Consider the following 12521-nt stretch of genomic DNA (forward strand, 5'->3'; position numbering starts at 1 on the left):
TAAGTGTCTTGCCCAAGACACATACGCCCACAATGTAGCAGCGTCGAGCCTTGACCCATTACCTCTAGGTTACAGGCAGGCCCGCTAACCACTTTGCCACCGCGCCAGAGTAAAGTTATATGTATTAAAGCTAAAATTGCTCATACATACTGTCACCCAACCGTTGTACATTTTATACAAATAAAGATAGCAACACCTACTTTTATATTGTTGGTCCTCGGTTAGGACATAGACAGCACATTTCACTTCGATATGATGATACACATCCAAAAGATGTGCTACATTAACAGGAAGATCCATATATTCCAAAAAATTATAGACTATGTCTGGAATATGGATGGTTGTTAATACATAAAATATGCAAGTGCTTGATCAGTTTGTTTTGACATACCTGGTTGTATATTTACCGGATCATTATTCCTAGGATGGATTGTCATCCAAGTGACAACAAGAGGGTAATCTAGGCTCTCTAAATGCAAACATTATATAACATTAGATAAAAAACACATGCTAATCTAAAGAGGTTATATGATTGCCATGATTACAGAAGATGAGAATGGAACAAGCGTTGCAAGGCAAATGAATACACCAACCTGATGCAGCAACTGCTTGTTTAATATGATCTATTTGGAACCCCTGATGCAGAAGTGGTTGAGCCCAAACAGGTATAACTTCTGTTGTTGTAAAGATTTTGTTAAGGCTACAGTAACAAAACACGGTGATTTGAATCTTACCTTTGACAATATAGCTTATGGTGGTCAAGCTTTCAACATTGGAGAATCCTAACCAATCCAACAAAGCATTGTCATAGCTTGATTTGAATTTGCCTGTGGAATAATGAAACAACTACAAAATAAGTCTTTATAAACCAAGCTACAAGAGTACGAATGAGTACCATAAGATCTTTTATTTCATATCATTTTTTTATGGGTATTTTCAAATAGTTATATTGAGCCATTAAGCTTTCTTAGGACCATATGCTCTGACTTTTTTATACAACTTTTTATATATTTTATACAAAAGTTATAGTTTTCTTCACCTGGTTGGTAGTACTGTACAAACTGTTGGAATAAATTTGTTGGAATCACGGGTCGCAACTGAGAGAGACTGATAACACATCTGCTTGATGCTTGTAACATTTGTAAAGCGTTTTGGATGGGTTGCATCGCATTTTTAACCTCATCTATGGAAGCATGTTTTGAAAAAAATAAATGTTAAAACTAACCTCATTAGCTAAAAGCAATTTTTCATATTTGGCTACAATCGTTACAAAGCAGTTTTTTAAAAACTACACACAGAAATATTATGTTGGTTAAAAAACTGGCCCTTTAAGCGACATGCACAATTTACCTTATTCAATTTTTATACACCTAAGATCCATTAAAGAATTTACCTTTAACATCCCTAAATCCAAAACCTCTATGTGCTCGCTTAAGTTCACCTAACATATATTTCTTAAGACTCTCAGTTTTGCAACGGCCACCCACACGCACAATTCCTTCAGGATGAAACTTTGCTATTCCTTCCAAGAATTGATCAAGTGCATGGTTGGTGTAACATACCACAAGAATTGGATTTTTTATTTCTTTCGAAATGACACTATGTCCGAACACAAAACAGTTAAACAAAATACAAGACATATAACAAAAAAATTTGTACCTTGGTTCGCAATTGGCTAACAGCAACTGCATCATTTTAAGCCCAACATAAGTCTTTCCAGTTCCAGGAGGGCCTTGTATCAATGCTATCTCTTTTGTAATGGCAGTTTGCAAGGCAAACTTTTGTGACTCGTCTAAGTGCAACTTGGCAGCAGTTGGCCATTGGGAGTGGTTCAAAACATTTACAGCAGGAAAAGGTTTTTCTAGCATGTTAAAATTATATATTAAAATATTTTTAACAAAGTTACGCCATACTAGCTGACTGAGTAGAAACAAACAGTAATATTTCATAATTACATACCAAGCAAAGGTTTGAAAGAGTAAATGGAAGCAGAGTTGCGCAGATACAATGGTGATTGTATTTGTTTGGAGCAGTCTACTATGTATCGATGCACAGGTAGATTGTATGTTTCTATAAAGAAATTGTTCCGATTGTAAAACCAAAATTAAAAACATACATAATGAGTGGAAACTAAATTATGCCAGAGTTATCTTCTGAGTTAGGTTTGGGTAAAGTTACCTTTTAATCCAGCAAGAACATGATGGTATGCTTCAAAAAAGGCATCTGTTTCAATAAGAGTGTATTCCAATGACATGTCAACCAACGGATTGTCTGTTTCTAAATTTTTAATTTTACTTTTAATATGTTTTAAACTTTATTCTTTTTGTAAAACTATTTTTCTGTGGCTGTTTCTACTATTGATTGCAAAGCATAAGTAGATGCGTGGTTAAATGTCCTCTATATACATAACTATTAAGAAAATAAATAATAATGCCTTGAAATTAATTTCCTTAAAAATAAACAGCTCTATGGCACAGTTACCCAATCCAGAGGCAAACCATTTCAAATTTTGTTGGGTTAAGTTTTTGCATTGCCTAAATATTTTATAGAGTTTCATAGTGTATAGTTTGTACCTGTACTGGTGTTATCATTCCAATCTAACTCTTCTTCTTCATAAGGTTGGTCAGGTGTTACAAAATTAACCATGAGGTGTCCATGCTGTAACTGCCTTGCATCCCTCTCTGCAACTACCCCAAACAAGAAGTGTTCCTGTAAGGATTACAAAGACAAACACGACTAACTAAAATTTACAAAGAAAAATTAAACTTTAAGTCATGTCAAACAAGGCTAAACTTTGGAATGTGGGAACAATACATCAATATCAGGAAAGTTTATATTTATTAAAAGGTATTTATTATTGCGCAAACATGAGCTGTGCGCTACCTTAAAGTTGTCAGAAGAAAAGCAGAGAAGATTACCAAACATAAATCGTTTTGAATTTTCCCAATCAACTCGATGCAGCATCTCAGTGTCAAAGTGAACAAGGTATTGCATACCTGATAAATAAATAGCTTAGTTAAGTTAAATTTAAAATTAAATACCTCATTGTTGGGTTGTATAGATCCAATCATCAATATTACTATTTGTCACTTTTGAAAATTTGTATGTATGACTTATTTTTAAATTAACTGTTTTGCATTACAAACCTGTATCACTTGGTTGTGGAAATTCAACACGAACGTTCTGATATACCTTGATGTCGTCCAATTTTGAAATCTGGTACGAAGTAGCATCTTTACCTAACAATAAACAACATTTTTAGTTTTACAGATTAATACTTTGTTTACAATATGCATAGGCTACTTACCAAGTTTATGATAACTTTGAATTCCTTCTCTTAAAGGTCGAATAAAATCTTCTCGTAGCAAACGAAACTGAACATCAAGATAGTCATCCACACTGGAAGGTTAGAAAAAATATGTACTTGTTTTTATTACTACACTACTATTTGTCCTTAATCGTTCTATTCTTTATACCTGTTATAGGCAGAATCAATTTGATTTTTTCTCAAAAACGGCCTGCTTGTCATTATGATGTCCTCTAGAGTAGGAAAGACAGATATAGATCTAAAGTTATCTGGTGGTTGTCTGTAATCATGTGAGCTATATCTGCTTTCAGTGCGATCTTCTATAAAGTTTCTACACAAAAAAACAAATTTTTTAGTTAAAGTAAAACTGTGTTCAAATTTATGTGGATATACCTAACCACTTCGTCTTTACGACTTGTCACTTCTGCTAATCGGTCAGTAATATTTTCAAAGCGTCCAATAGTAGTTTTATTGACCACATTATTCACAGCAACAAATAACATAGAAATCTAGAAAAAGGTTGTGTAGTTAACATGAACTCCTTAAAAAGGTTAGGACTTTTGGAGCTGCAAAGCAGAAAATATGGGTTAAAAATGCAGAAAGCATTGTAGAAATGAGGTGCTATTATGCATATAAAGTTTTTAAGTTAAAATATTTGTGGAAGGTTTATATGCAATTAAAGAATTTGAATGTATTATCTATAAAATAAATTGTTTATATATTTTACCTCCTTTGTTGAATGCTTGGGTATAAGGTCAAGGCACAATGACATCAGATATAGGCAGCATGACACTTGTCTAGCTGCTTTTTTAGGATCAGGGTTTCTGTAAGATAGTTGGTTATAGTTGCAGGGGTGTACCAAGTTATTGTAACCAGATATCTAAATCAGTAGTTGCAGTTTGAAAACATGGTTTGTTAAGGTTTAAATATACCTTGTAGTTGAGTTCGCACAAATCAAAGCTAAAATTTTGTTACAAAAACCGCTTTTGATAATTTCCAATAGAATTTCCAGCAGAATTTGACGTGGACCGTCTGCTTGAGCTATTTTGCCACAAGCATAAAGCATCATTTCTGTCATACCTATAAAGAATCATTAAAAATAATGTAAATCTTTTCGTTGGTGTATTATGTATGTGAGGTCTTTAAAGTATACTTGTTTAATATGATTACCCTTGTCCATTTCTTGCTTGAGACAATTAGTAAAGCCAGCTTTCTCTGTTGACAATACAATGACAGCTTGTCTTGGGGTAATATCATCCTTTTGTATGATACGTCTCAGTTGTTTAAAGAGACTTTGCAAATTGTCAGTCCTGTGTCAATAAAGAGAGTATAAGTGTCAAAGTGCGCCAAACCAAAGTAAATTTAGAATTAGTTAAAGATTAAACAGAAAGGAGGAATCAGTATAACGTCATCGCACAAGAGTGTACTTAATCTCCCTTGTGTACACATACATTTGTGCATACTAACTATTGCGCAACCGTACGAGCACGCTAACGTGAGCCCTACAACTAAGCATATAGTACTGTTGGGGAAGATGGGACACCTTTAGCACATAATATCCAAATATCCTGATCGTGTTTTAAACAATTAACAACGGTCTATGAGAGTTGTGAGGATACGGTTTTATAATTCTTTGACTGTTCTTTGTTTACTACTAAATGGAACGAGAAAATAGAATGAACAGATGTCCCATCTTCCCCCGCCGTACTATATAACAATTTCCCTTATATTCTATATACGGCGTAACTGCGGTCGAAACCATCAATGTACGCTTTCGGTCGTAATTAAAAACATACACAATTGTCCTTGTAAACTATTTTAACTACGCAATACCTGTTCATGACCGAGCGTGTGCGAAATTATGTGTGTTCTAATTAGTGTATTACTGTAGATACTTGGCAACCAATTGTATTATTGTAGATAACTGGCAAACAGTCTCGCCTGAATCGCGACGAATAATAAAATCCACTTTGTCGCCAAAACAGTTTCTGGTTCTGCAGTATTTGGATGCACGAAAAAACACTTGTAGGCCTATTGCATACAAAACAAATAATGGGTCATTTTGCCTGTCTACCAGAATGGCAGGAGAAATGTCCACTGGTCTTAATACCAACATGTCTACCTTTGAGGAGTGTCACCGTCTGCAGAGCTTCTTCTTTTGTAACGTGGGGCGTTTGAATGAACTTCTCGAACTGTTTGCGGTGGCATTAAAAAAGCCGGGTGTAGTCTTGCCGATGCTTCATCAGTTCCAAAACCACTGGTACCTTGGTCGCTATTGCCGCGACCACGAGTTCCATAACCACTGGTACCGCGACCACGAGTTCCATAACCACTGGTACCACGACCACGAGTTCCATGAGCAGTGGTACCACGACCACGAGTTCCATGAGCAGTGGTACCACGACCACGAGTTCCATGAGCAGTGGTACCACGACCACGAGTTCCATGAGCAGTGGTACCACGACCACGAGTTCCATGAGCAGTGGTACCACGGCCACGAGTTCCATGAGCAACGGTACCACGACCGCTGCTTCCTCGGCCTCTGGTACCTTGTCCCCTTTTTCCGCGACTAAATGTACTACGGGTACCGAAGTAATGACCTTCACTGTCGATACCGAAAGAACTAAACATTATGCAACTCTACTCAAGGAGGAACTTTAACTGAATGGTGTTGGGGGTTATCTACCGTAGCCCTATATAGCAGAATACTACGTATACGGTATTAAAGAAAGAGTATTAGGTGCCTGATAGTGACAGATTTTTTATTATTTGTAATTTCATTGTTGTGTTTGCAATAGGTGTTGCTAAATTTAATATTAATCGACGTACTTTAAAATAGGCAAACGTGAGTATTAAAAATTAAATATGCCGCCTTTTTTTAGTAAATATTTCCCGGAACACTTTCGCCACTACTTTACTCCTTAAAAATTACCATCTAAAGTTAAAGCAATGTTTTACTAAAATCATACACTGATCTATACGAATGTGAAAAAGAAATCGAATAAATTAATACCTGCCTGTTCATACAACTTCTAAATCTAACAAAAGTTACGAATATTGTTGTGTAGGGTTTCAAGGTTACATTTCAGACTTCCTTCTTTAACAGTAAAATGTGTATGAGCTTGCTATGTCCACAAATCTTATGTAAGTATAAGCTTCAAGACCTTGTGCCGTTCTAAATCTAAGAACGCGTTGCCGGCTGCGCGCTGCGTGTTGTCTGATGCTCTACAATGCAGTTTACTTGCTTCCGTCGACTTTTATTTTACAGCGCATTTAATACCGATACTTCAGTTTTGCTGGCGGGAATTCCCGTAGTGTGAGCCGCGAGTGTTTGTAACGTAATGTAATACCGCGTCATATGCTCAATATTCGAGTTTATACAAGATAAGAGCGGTATTATTTACTCAGAATATTACAGCTCTGTTGTTAGAACAATAAAACAAAACTTAAACAAAATAAATTTGCTTATCGTTAACACAGTTGGATTTTGGACTTTGAGTATTATGCATAAGAACCACCGTTAGTTTTCCCAACACTTAAAAGATTAAACTACATACTTTCACTCTATAGTTTACAATTATAGCCACAAAATCGAGTTATACTCATAATATTGGTCGCTTACAAAAAGTGGTCAAAAATAACTTAAATGTTGTAATTTTTTCGAACATATTAATCGTGTTTCAATGTGTCTCAATTATATGGTCAAACTTGAATATACGACGCGACGAAAATTTGATTTGCTTTGATCTTTAAATAAGGTACTAGATTGCGCAATGAATAATCTACTCTACTGTGTAAAATGCCCTACTATGGCACTATGCTACAAAAATCGTCTGTGTCCATCGCCGTTACACGCAGTTTATAGTTATACCGTCCGTCTCTAAACCAGAGGGTTTGGGTTCGACGCTCGTTGCCACTGTTGTGGGTGTATGTGTCCTTGGGCAACACCCTTAACGGCAGTTGATTCAACGCAGTGGTCCATTATGTGTTGTCTAGAAATATTTTCACAAAGGTGACTTGGTATGCGGGCATGAAGTGTATGAACAGAACACCCGGGTTTTAAACTGTTGTCGCCCGCCAAGCGAGGATAAATACTATTAACCGAATTATATCAATCCTTTAATTCCCGTTACGTCACCTGCATTCCAACACGACCTATATATACTAGAGATACCTCTAGTGTGTCGTGATTCCAACACGGAGACAGAGATATCTCTCGGAGGCCGTACGCACTTGATTTTAATGTAATGTAGATTACACCTCAGAACTAAACCACAGTTTCTGCGACTCTTTTCCTTTTTAGTTTTAACGAAAACTTTATTAAAACCTCTAATAACAAAAACTAAAAGGGAATATCGATCCAATATGGACACGTGTGGTACCGATACTTTAGTTTAGGTCATGGGGATTCCCCTAGAGCTAGATTGGAGTATTGTCATGGCGTATTTCCGCAAAAACCAAGTTCGTCGTTATCGAGAAACCATGTTGGTAATTGTCTCACGTTTCCAATCGTATAACGTCACCCTATTAATCACACGTTGAAATACCTGTCGGCAAATAATTGTTGTTTGATTTATACAAATAAAGTAATAAACTTCATGCCAATGCTGTTGCAACACCAGTTGCTGTTGCAACACAAAAGGAAAAATGAAATGAAAGTTTTAAAACGTATTGGTCGCTGAAACTCTGGTTAAGCTTTAAAACGTATCCTAAATTTATTTTAATAACAAGTCTGTATAATTGGAATGCTATTGACGCATGGCGCCCTCGCCATGTATTGACGGAATTGAAAGAAACTGTTGGTAAATGCAAAGTTATAGTGTAAATGTATTAAGAGGATTTCCGCGGGTATTCGGTTTACTGAGGTCCTGATTGATACCTTATTCGCTCTACCGAAATTAGGGTCCAGATATGGCAAAGGATAAGACAAGTTAAAGAAATAAAGCAAGTTATATTCATTCATTCACATTTAGAGTAAATGTTTTTTAATAGAGACGAAAAGTTGACTTTAGTTTACTGCAACTGCGTTGTTTAAAGATAGGCAGTATTTTAATGCGAAATAGATTGTTTGATTTACAGTGGTTAGAAATCGGCAAAATGTACCGGTACGTATTTACAATACTATAGAAATATTAATTTTTTTTAAATGTATGAGACTTTGGAATATAGGATATATAATTGTATCATTCCCGATAAAGCGTAAATTTTTTTAACTTGTCATTTTATTTTGTTCCTAGCAGGTTGTGCCAAAGTTAGTATAGACCAAGTTGGGAACGGATTGTAAAACCATAGTTTAATAAAGAAGTATTAAACTATGTTGTATTATTAAACTATGGTAAAACAACGAGTCTTGTTATCTATTTTCCCCGCGTGTATGACGTCATAGACGCCACCATTACCGAGCCCACCGCATGGCATTTTATCATTGCTGGGTGCTGATTTTCGTCTGAATATTGCGATTTATTCAGAACCAAGCACTTCTGCGCGTAAAAATGGCTTTCTACTAATGTTATATCTTATCACAATAATAAACCTTACATAAAGAATCCAATTTTATTGAACACTCAATCAATTAAAGAGTAAAAAAACAGAAAACATCAAGTATACTAACCAAAAACATAAAAGAACATGTTTAAAATATAAAAATACAAACAAAAACGCATAACATTAACATAGAGTAGGGTGGGGGAAGATGGGACACTTTGTCAGACATGAATTTTTTTTAATGTTCTTTTTACGGACCCCCATTTAATCATAATCAGGAAAATCAGGTTACAGAATTATTCGACAGTATTATCACGACTTTATAAAACGCCCATCAAAGCTGATTACTCTTTTTAAATATTAAAAAAATATGTAAACTAGAAACAGTATACTTTGAACAGGTAAAAAAATGCGAAATAGTAAGGTGCTATTTTTTTATGCCCGCTAAATCGTAGTAAAGTCAATGATTTTTTTTAGTTTGCGTGTGCGAACGATTAAACTAGTTTCATAGCTTCATAAAACAACCTTGAATATTTCGTACAGTTTGATTTTGTCTCATAAAACTAGTTTTAGTTTTGTAAAAAACACTAAGATATAAGCATGAAGAAAATAGGCAGGGGTCAATATGACTTTAATTTAAGATAAAAACAACAACAAAATATCGGTTTAACGTTACGTTATATATATGAAGTTTACATGGCAAAGAAACTAGCACAGCCTGTTTAACTCGGTAGGTTAACTACAAGTTGCAGAATACTGATAATGTAAATATATTTCAATTCCCATCTTCCCCCACATTGTAGTTTTGTATGTTTTCATTGCCAAACTTTGGAAGATTTGCTTTTAATTTAGTAATTTATACCTCAGGGGGTTTTCAACTATAAGATACTGATATAATAAAATGATAATATTTTGAAAATATATTTGAAATTTGGTCATTTTCACTTGGTAATAATTCATAAGAAGTGGCTTGTGCCAAAAACAGAGTAGTAATACCCAAAAATAAAAACTTTATCAATAGTTATTATCAATTTTTTGTTATTACAAGTTCATATACATTTGTAGGATACAATATTTATCCATTGATGTTCGAACATTACCCATTGTCAATCAAACAATACCAATTGTTATGCAATAATATATAGGTAACATGTAAAAACTATAGCAGTAGGGCAAGATAAAGATTGTTTAGACTTAATTTTCAAAGCGTACAGTATTATTTTGTGTTATTTACGTATATTCCCATTTATAAATACACTTATTAATCAAAATTAACAATGATTTTAAACTGTCCTATCTTATGCTGTGTGTTTTCGAATTTGTAAAATTTCACCTGTTGTGCGGATCGCTAAATAACTCCTCGTGTGTTTTATTATATTTTATTAAATTGTTGTCATTTAATAAAGGAATGATAGTACTAATTCGTGGTATTACCTAAAACCCAGCATCTATTTTGATTTTGGTCCTATCTTCCCCCATTGTACTATATACTAGTGTATCTAGCTGCAGTTTTGCATGCAAATAGCCGTGATTTTACTTTTTGGCTTACAAACTTAACACGTATACCTGGCAACGAAAATTAAGGTATCTTTGTAAAATTTGCCTAATATCGAAGTGACATTAAAACTTTATTTGAATTTAAAACTTTATCTTACGATTCCTTCAGGATGAAACTTTGCTATTCCTTCCAAGAATTGATCAAGTGCATGGTTGGTGTAACATACCACCAGAATCGGATGTTTTTCTAACTGACTAAAAAAAATTTAACCATATGCATCGCTTTCAATCATCAAACAAATCATATGTACCTAGAATTGCAATTGGCAAGAAACAACTGCATCATTTTAAGCCCAACATAAGTCTTTCCAGTTCCAGGAGGGCCTTGTATCAATGCTTTTTCTTTTGTAATGGCAGTTTGCAAGGCAAATTTCTGTGACTCGTCCAAGTGCAACTCGTCAGCAGTTGGCCATTGAGATAGATCGGGGACATTAATAAAATGTGGTTCACCTATCAATAATATTATAATGAATTGATGAAACAAGACAAAAGGTTTGTAAAATTAGCCAGCATGATAATTTACCAAGTAAAGGTTGAAATGTGTATGCAAAATAAGGGTTGCGCAAATACAAAGGGGTATGTATTTCCTTTGAGCACAATATATTCTTCTAGAGGGAGATGGTCAATCTCTGTCAAACAAAAATTCTTAAATATAAAAGAAACATCTCCTTTAACCAGAAAAGATGTAAAATCACTAAAATAGCTGGGTTACCTTGTAAATCTGCAAGAACATAGCGGTATGACTTCAGAAAGGCATCTGTTTCAATGAGAGTATAATTCAATGATGTGTCCACATGCTGAGTATCTTCTTTTTCTGCTAACAATTCCATAATTTGTTTAAACTACTTTAAACATAAGTAGATGGTCGATATAACTTTGAATGACACATTAACATTTCAAAACTTTCTTGTGATAAAAAAGTGGTAGTAAAAAGTATACCGTTCCTACTTTTCTTATCGAAGACAAAAACCTTTATCATTTATATCGCCTTAACATTAAAGCAGTTTCTTTCTTTCTAGAGATCAAGCATGCATGATAAGTTTAAAGTTTAAAGAATAAAATGTAAAATAACCCTACATATACCTATCATAAGGAACACCAATGCGGTTTTTCCTTAAAAATGGTTTTTCTGTCTTTATAATATCATCGAGGGTGGGTAAGACAGAAGTAGATCTGAAGTTATCTAGTGGTAGTCTTTCTTCAGAGTTGTTATTTCTTTCAATACGATCTTCCATAAACTTCCTAAATAAGGTAAAGAACAATTTTAACTTGACGATATTTTTTATTAGTTTTTGTTGGTGTGCTTGTTACCTAACTGCTTCATCTTTACGTATTTTCACTTCTTCCAGTCGTTCACTAATATTTTCCAGGTGTCCAATATCCATTGTGTCAACTACTCTTTCAACCACAATAGTTAACATCGATACCTGCAAACATGTTTCATAATATTTTATCTTTGTCGAAAAATCATTGCTTTCATGACAGGAAGTCTGTAGCTGCGCGTTGACCTTATTGCTTATATTGACGACATTATCACGTTAAACAGCCATCTAGTAAACAGGTTTATATTTATTTACCTCATTAACCGATGCATTTGGTACTAAGTCAAGACACTTTGACATTAGGTGCAAGCAACATGATACTTGTCTGGCTGCTTTAGTAGAATCCGTCATACTGTAACATATTGTTTTTTGAAATAATCAAAAAACACATTTAGAAAGCCAGCATATCCTTTATGTCAGTTCTGGTTATATACTATTTGGTTTAAGAATTTTGATAATAACATTTAGCACCGTTTTCATATTAACAAAAGCAGTTTTTGAATTCATTTTAATTTAACTGCTTGAATAGAAGCATAACCCCATTGATTTTTCTACCTTACTATCAAATTTTCACTGATCAATCCACAAATTTTATTGCAAAAACCACTGTTAATAACTGCCATTATAACTTCCAGTAGAACATCACATGCTCCATCTGCTTGAGCAATCTTTCCACAAGCATAAAGCATCAATTCTTTTAAACCTGTGTATAAAATAAGAACACAATTTTCAACCGACTCTTTTAAATGTAAAAAAATCTTTAAACACCAACAAAACAGGGACAATTGTATCAGCAAATGTTGATTAAGATATAGATACCTGTATTCATATCCTGTTTTAGCCAATCCTTA

General features: G+C 34.3%; 2 protein-coding genes and 2 long non-coding RNA genes across 7 annotated transcripts in view; 2 read left to right on the forward strand and 2 right to left on the reverse strand.

Moving 5' to 3' along the window:
* The window catches only part of LOC100180525 (NFX1-type zinc finger-containing protein 1-like), a 37542-nt gene extending 31541 nt beyond the window's left edge, over positions 1-6001 (reverse strand). The window contains exons 1-19 of the mRNA XM_026834171.1: positions 5430-6001; positions 4478-4617; positions 4240-4387; positions 4035-4131; positions 3701-3816; positions 3477-3638; positions 3308-3399; positions 3147-3239; positions 2884-2996; positions 2574-2709; positions 2179-2277; positions 1960-2070; positions 1660-1861; positions 1394-1599; positions 1040-1183; positions 735-827; positions 594-674; positions 392-469; positions 201-326 (exon numbers count right to left, since the gene is read on the reverse strand). Of these exons, the coding sequence (XP_026689972.1) occupies positions 201-326; positions 392-469; positions 594-674; positions 735-827; positions 1040-1183; positions 1394-1599; positions 1660-1861; positions 1960-2070; positions 2179-2277; positions 2574-2709; positions 2884-2996; positions 3147-3239; positions 3308-3399; positions 3477-3638; positions 3701-3816; positions 4035-4131; positions 4240-4387; positions 4478-4617; positions 5430-5938 (2746 nt within the window). The 5' untranslated portion in view covers positions 5939-6001. The remainder of the gene's footprint in view (positions 1-200; positions 327-391; positions 470-593; positions 675-734; positions 828-1039; positions 1184-1393; positions 1600-1659; positions 1862-1959; positions 2071-2178; positions 2278-2573; positions 2710-2883; positions 2997-3146; positions 3240-3307; positions 3400-3476; positions 3639-3700; positions 3817-4034; positions 4132-4239; positions 4388-4477; positions 4618-5429) is intronic.
* Positions 578-1652, forward strand: LOC113474207. The gene is made up of 2 exons (XR_003395855.1): positions 578-665; positions 1461-1652. It is a non-coding gene; the product is annotated as an uncharacterized LOC113474207 (long non-coding RNA).
* On the forward strand, positions 2869-5430 carry LOC113474208. The gene is made up of 3 exons (XR_003395856.1): positions 2869-2985; positions 3344-3406; positions 5228-5430. It is a non-coding gene; the product is annotated as an uncharacterized LOC113474208 (long non-coding RNA).
* Positions 6002-10411: 4410 nt separating the features above from the next.
* On the reverse strand, positions 10412-12515 carry LOC108949457. Of its 4 annotated transcripts, XM_026834310.1 has the most exons (9): positions 12490-12515; positions 12226-12373; positions 11926-12022; positions 11660-11775; positions 11432-11590; positions 11061-11165; positions 10872-10977; positions 10600-10798; positions 10412-10543 (listed from the first exon to the last, which is right to left on the reverse strand). In XM_026834310.1, exons 1-6 carry the CDS (start codon positions 12497-12499, stop codon positions 11111-11113), a joined length of 585 nt encoding a protein of 194 aa, XP_026690111.1. In that variant the 5' UTR covers positions 12500-12515; the 3' UTR covers positions 10412-10543; positions 10600-10798; positions 10872-10977; positions 11061-11110. The 4 variants fall into 4 exon arrangements, with proteins under 4 accessions (XP_026690111.1, XP_026690113.1, XP_026690112.1 ...); XM_026834312.1 differs by having other exon boundaries at positions 10600-10977; positions 11061-11162; XM_026834311.1 differs by lacking the exon at positions 10872-10977.
* Between the last annotated feature and the right edge of the window lie 6 nt (positions 12516-12521).

The sequence above is a fragment of the Ciona intestinalis genome, chromosome 4, assembly GCF_000224145.3.
Source record: "Ciona intestinalis chromosome 4, KH, whole genome shotgun sequence".
Classification (NCBI taxonomy): Eukaryota; Metazoa; Chordata; class Ascidiacea; order Phlebobranchia; family Cionidae; genus Ciona; species Ciona intestinalis.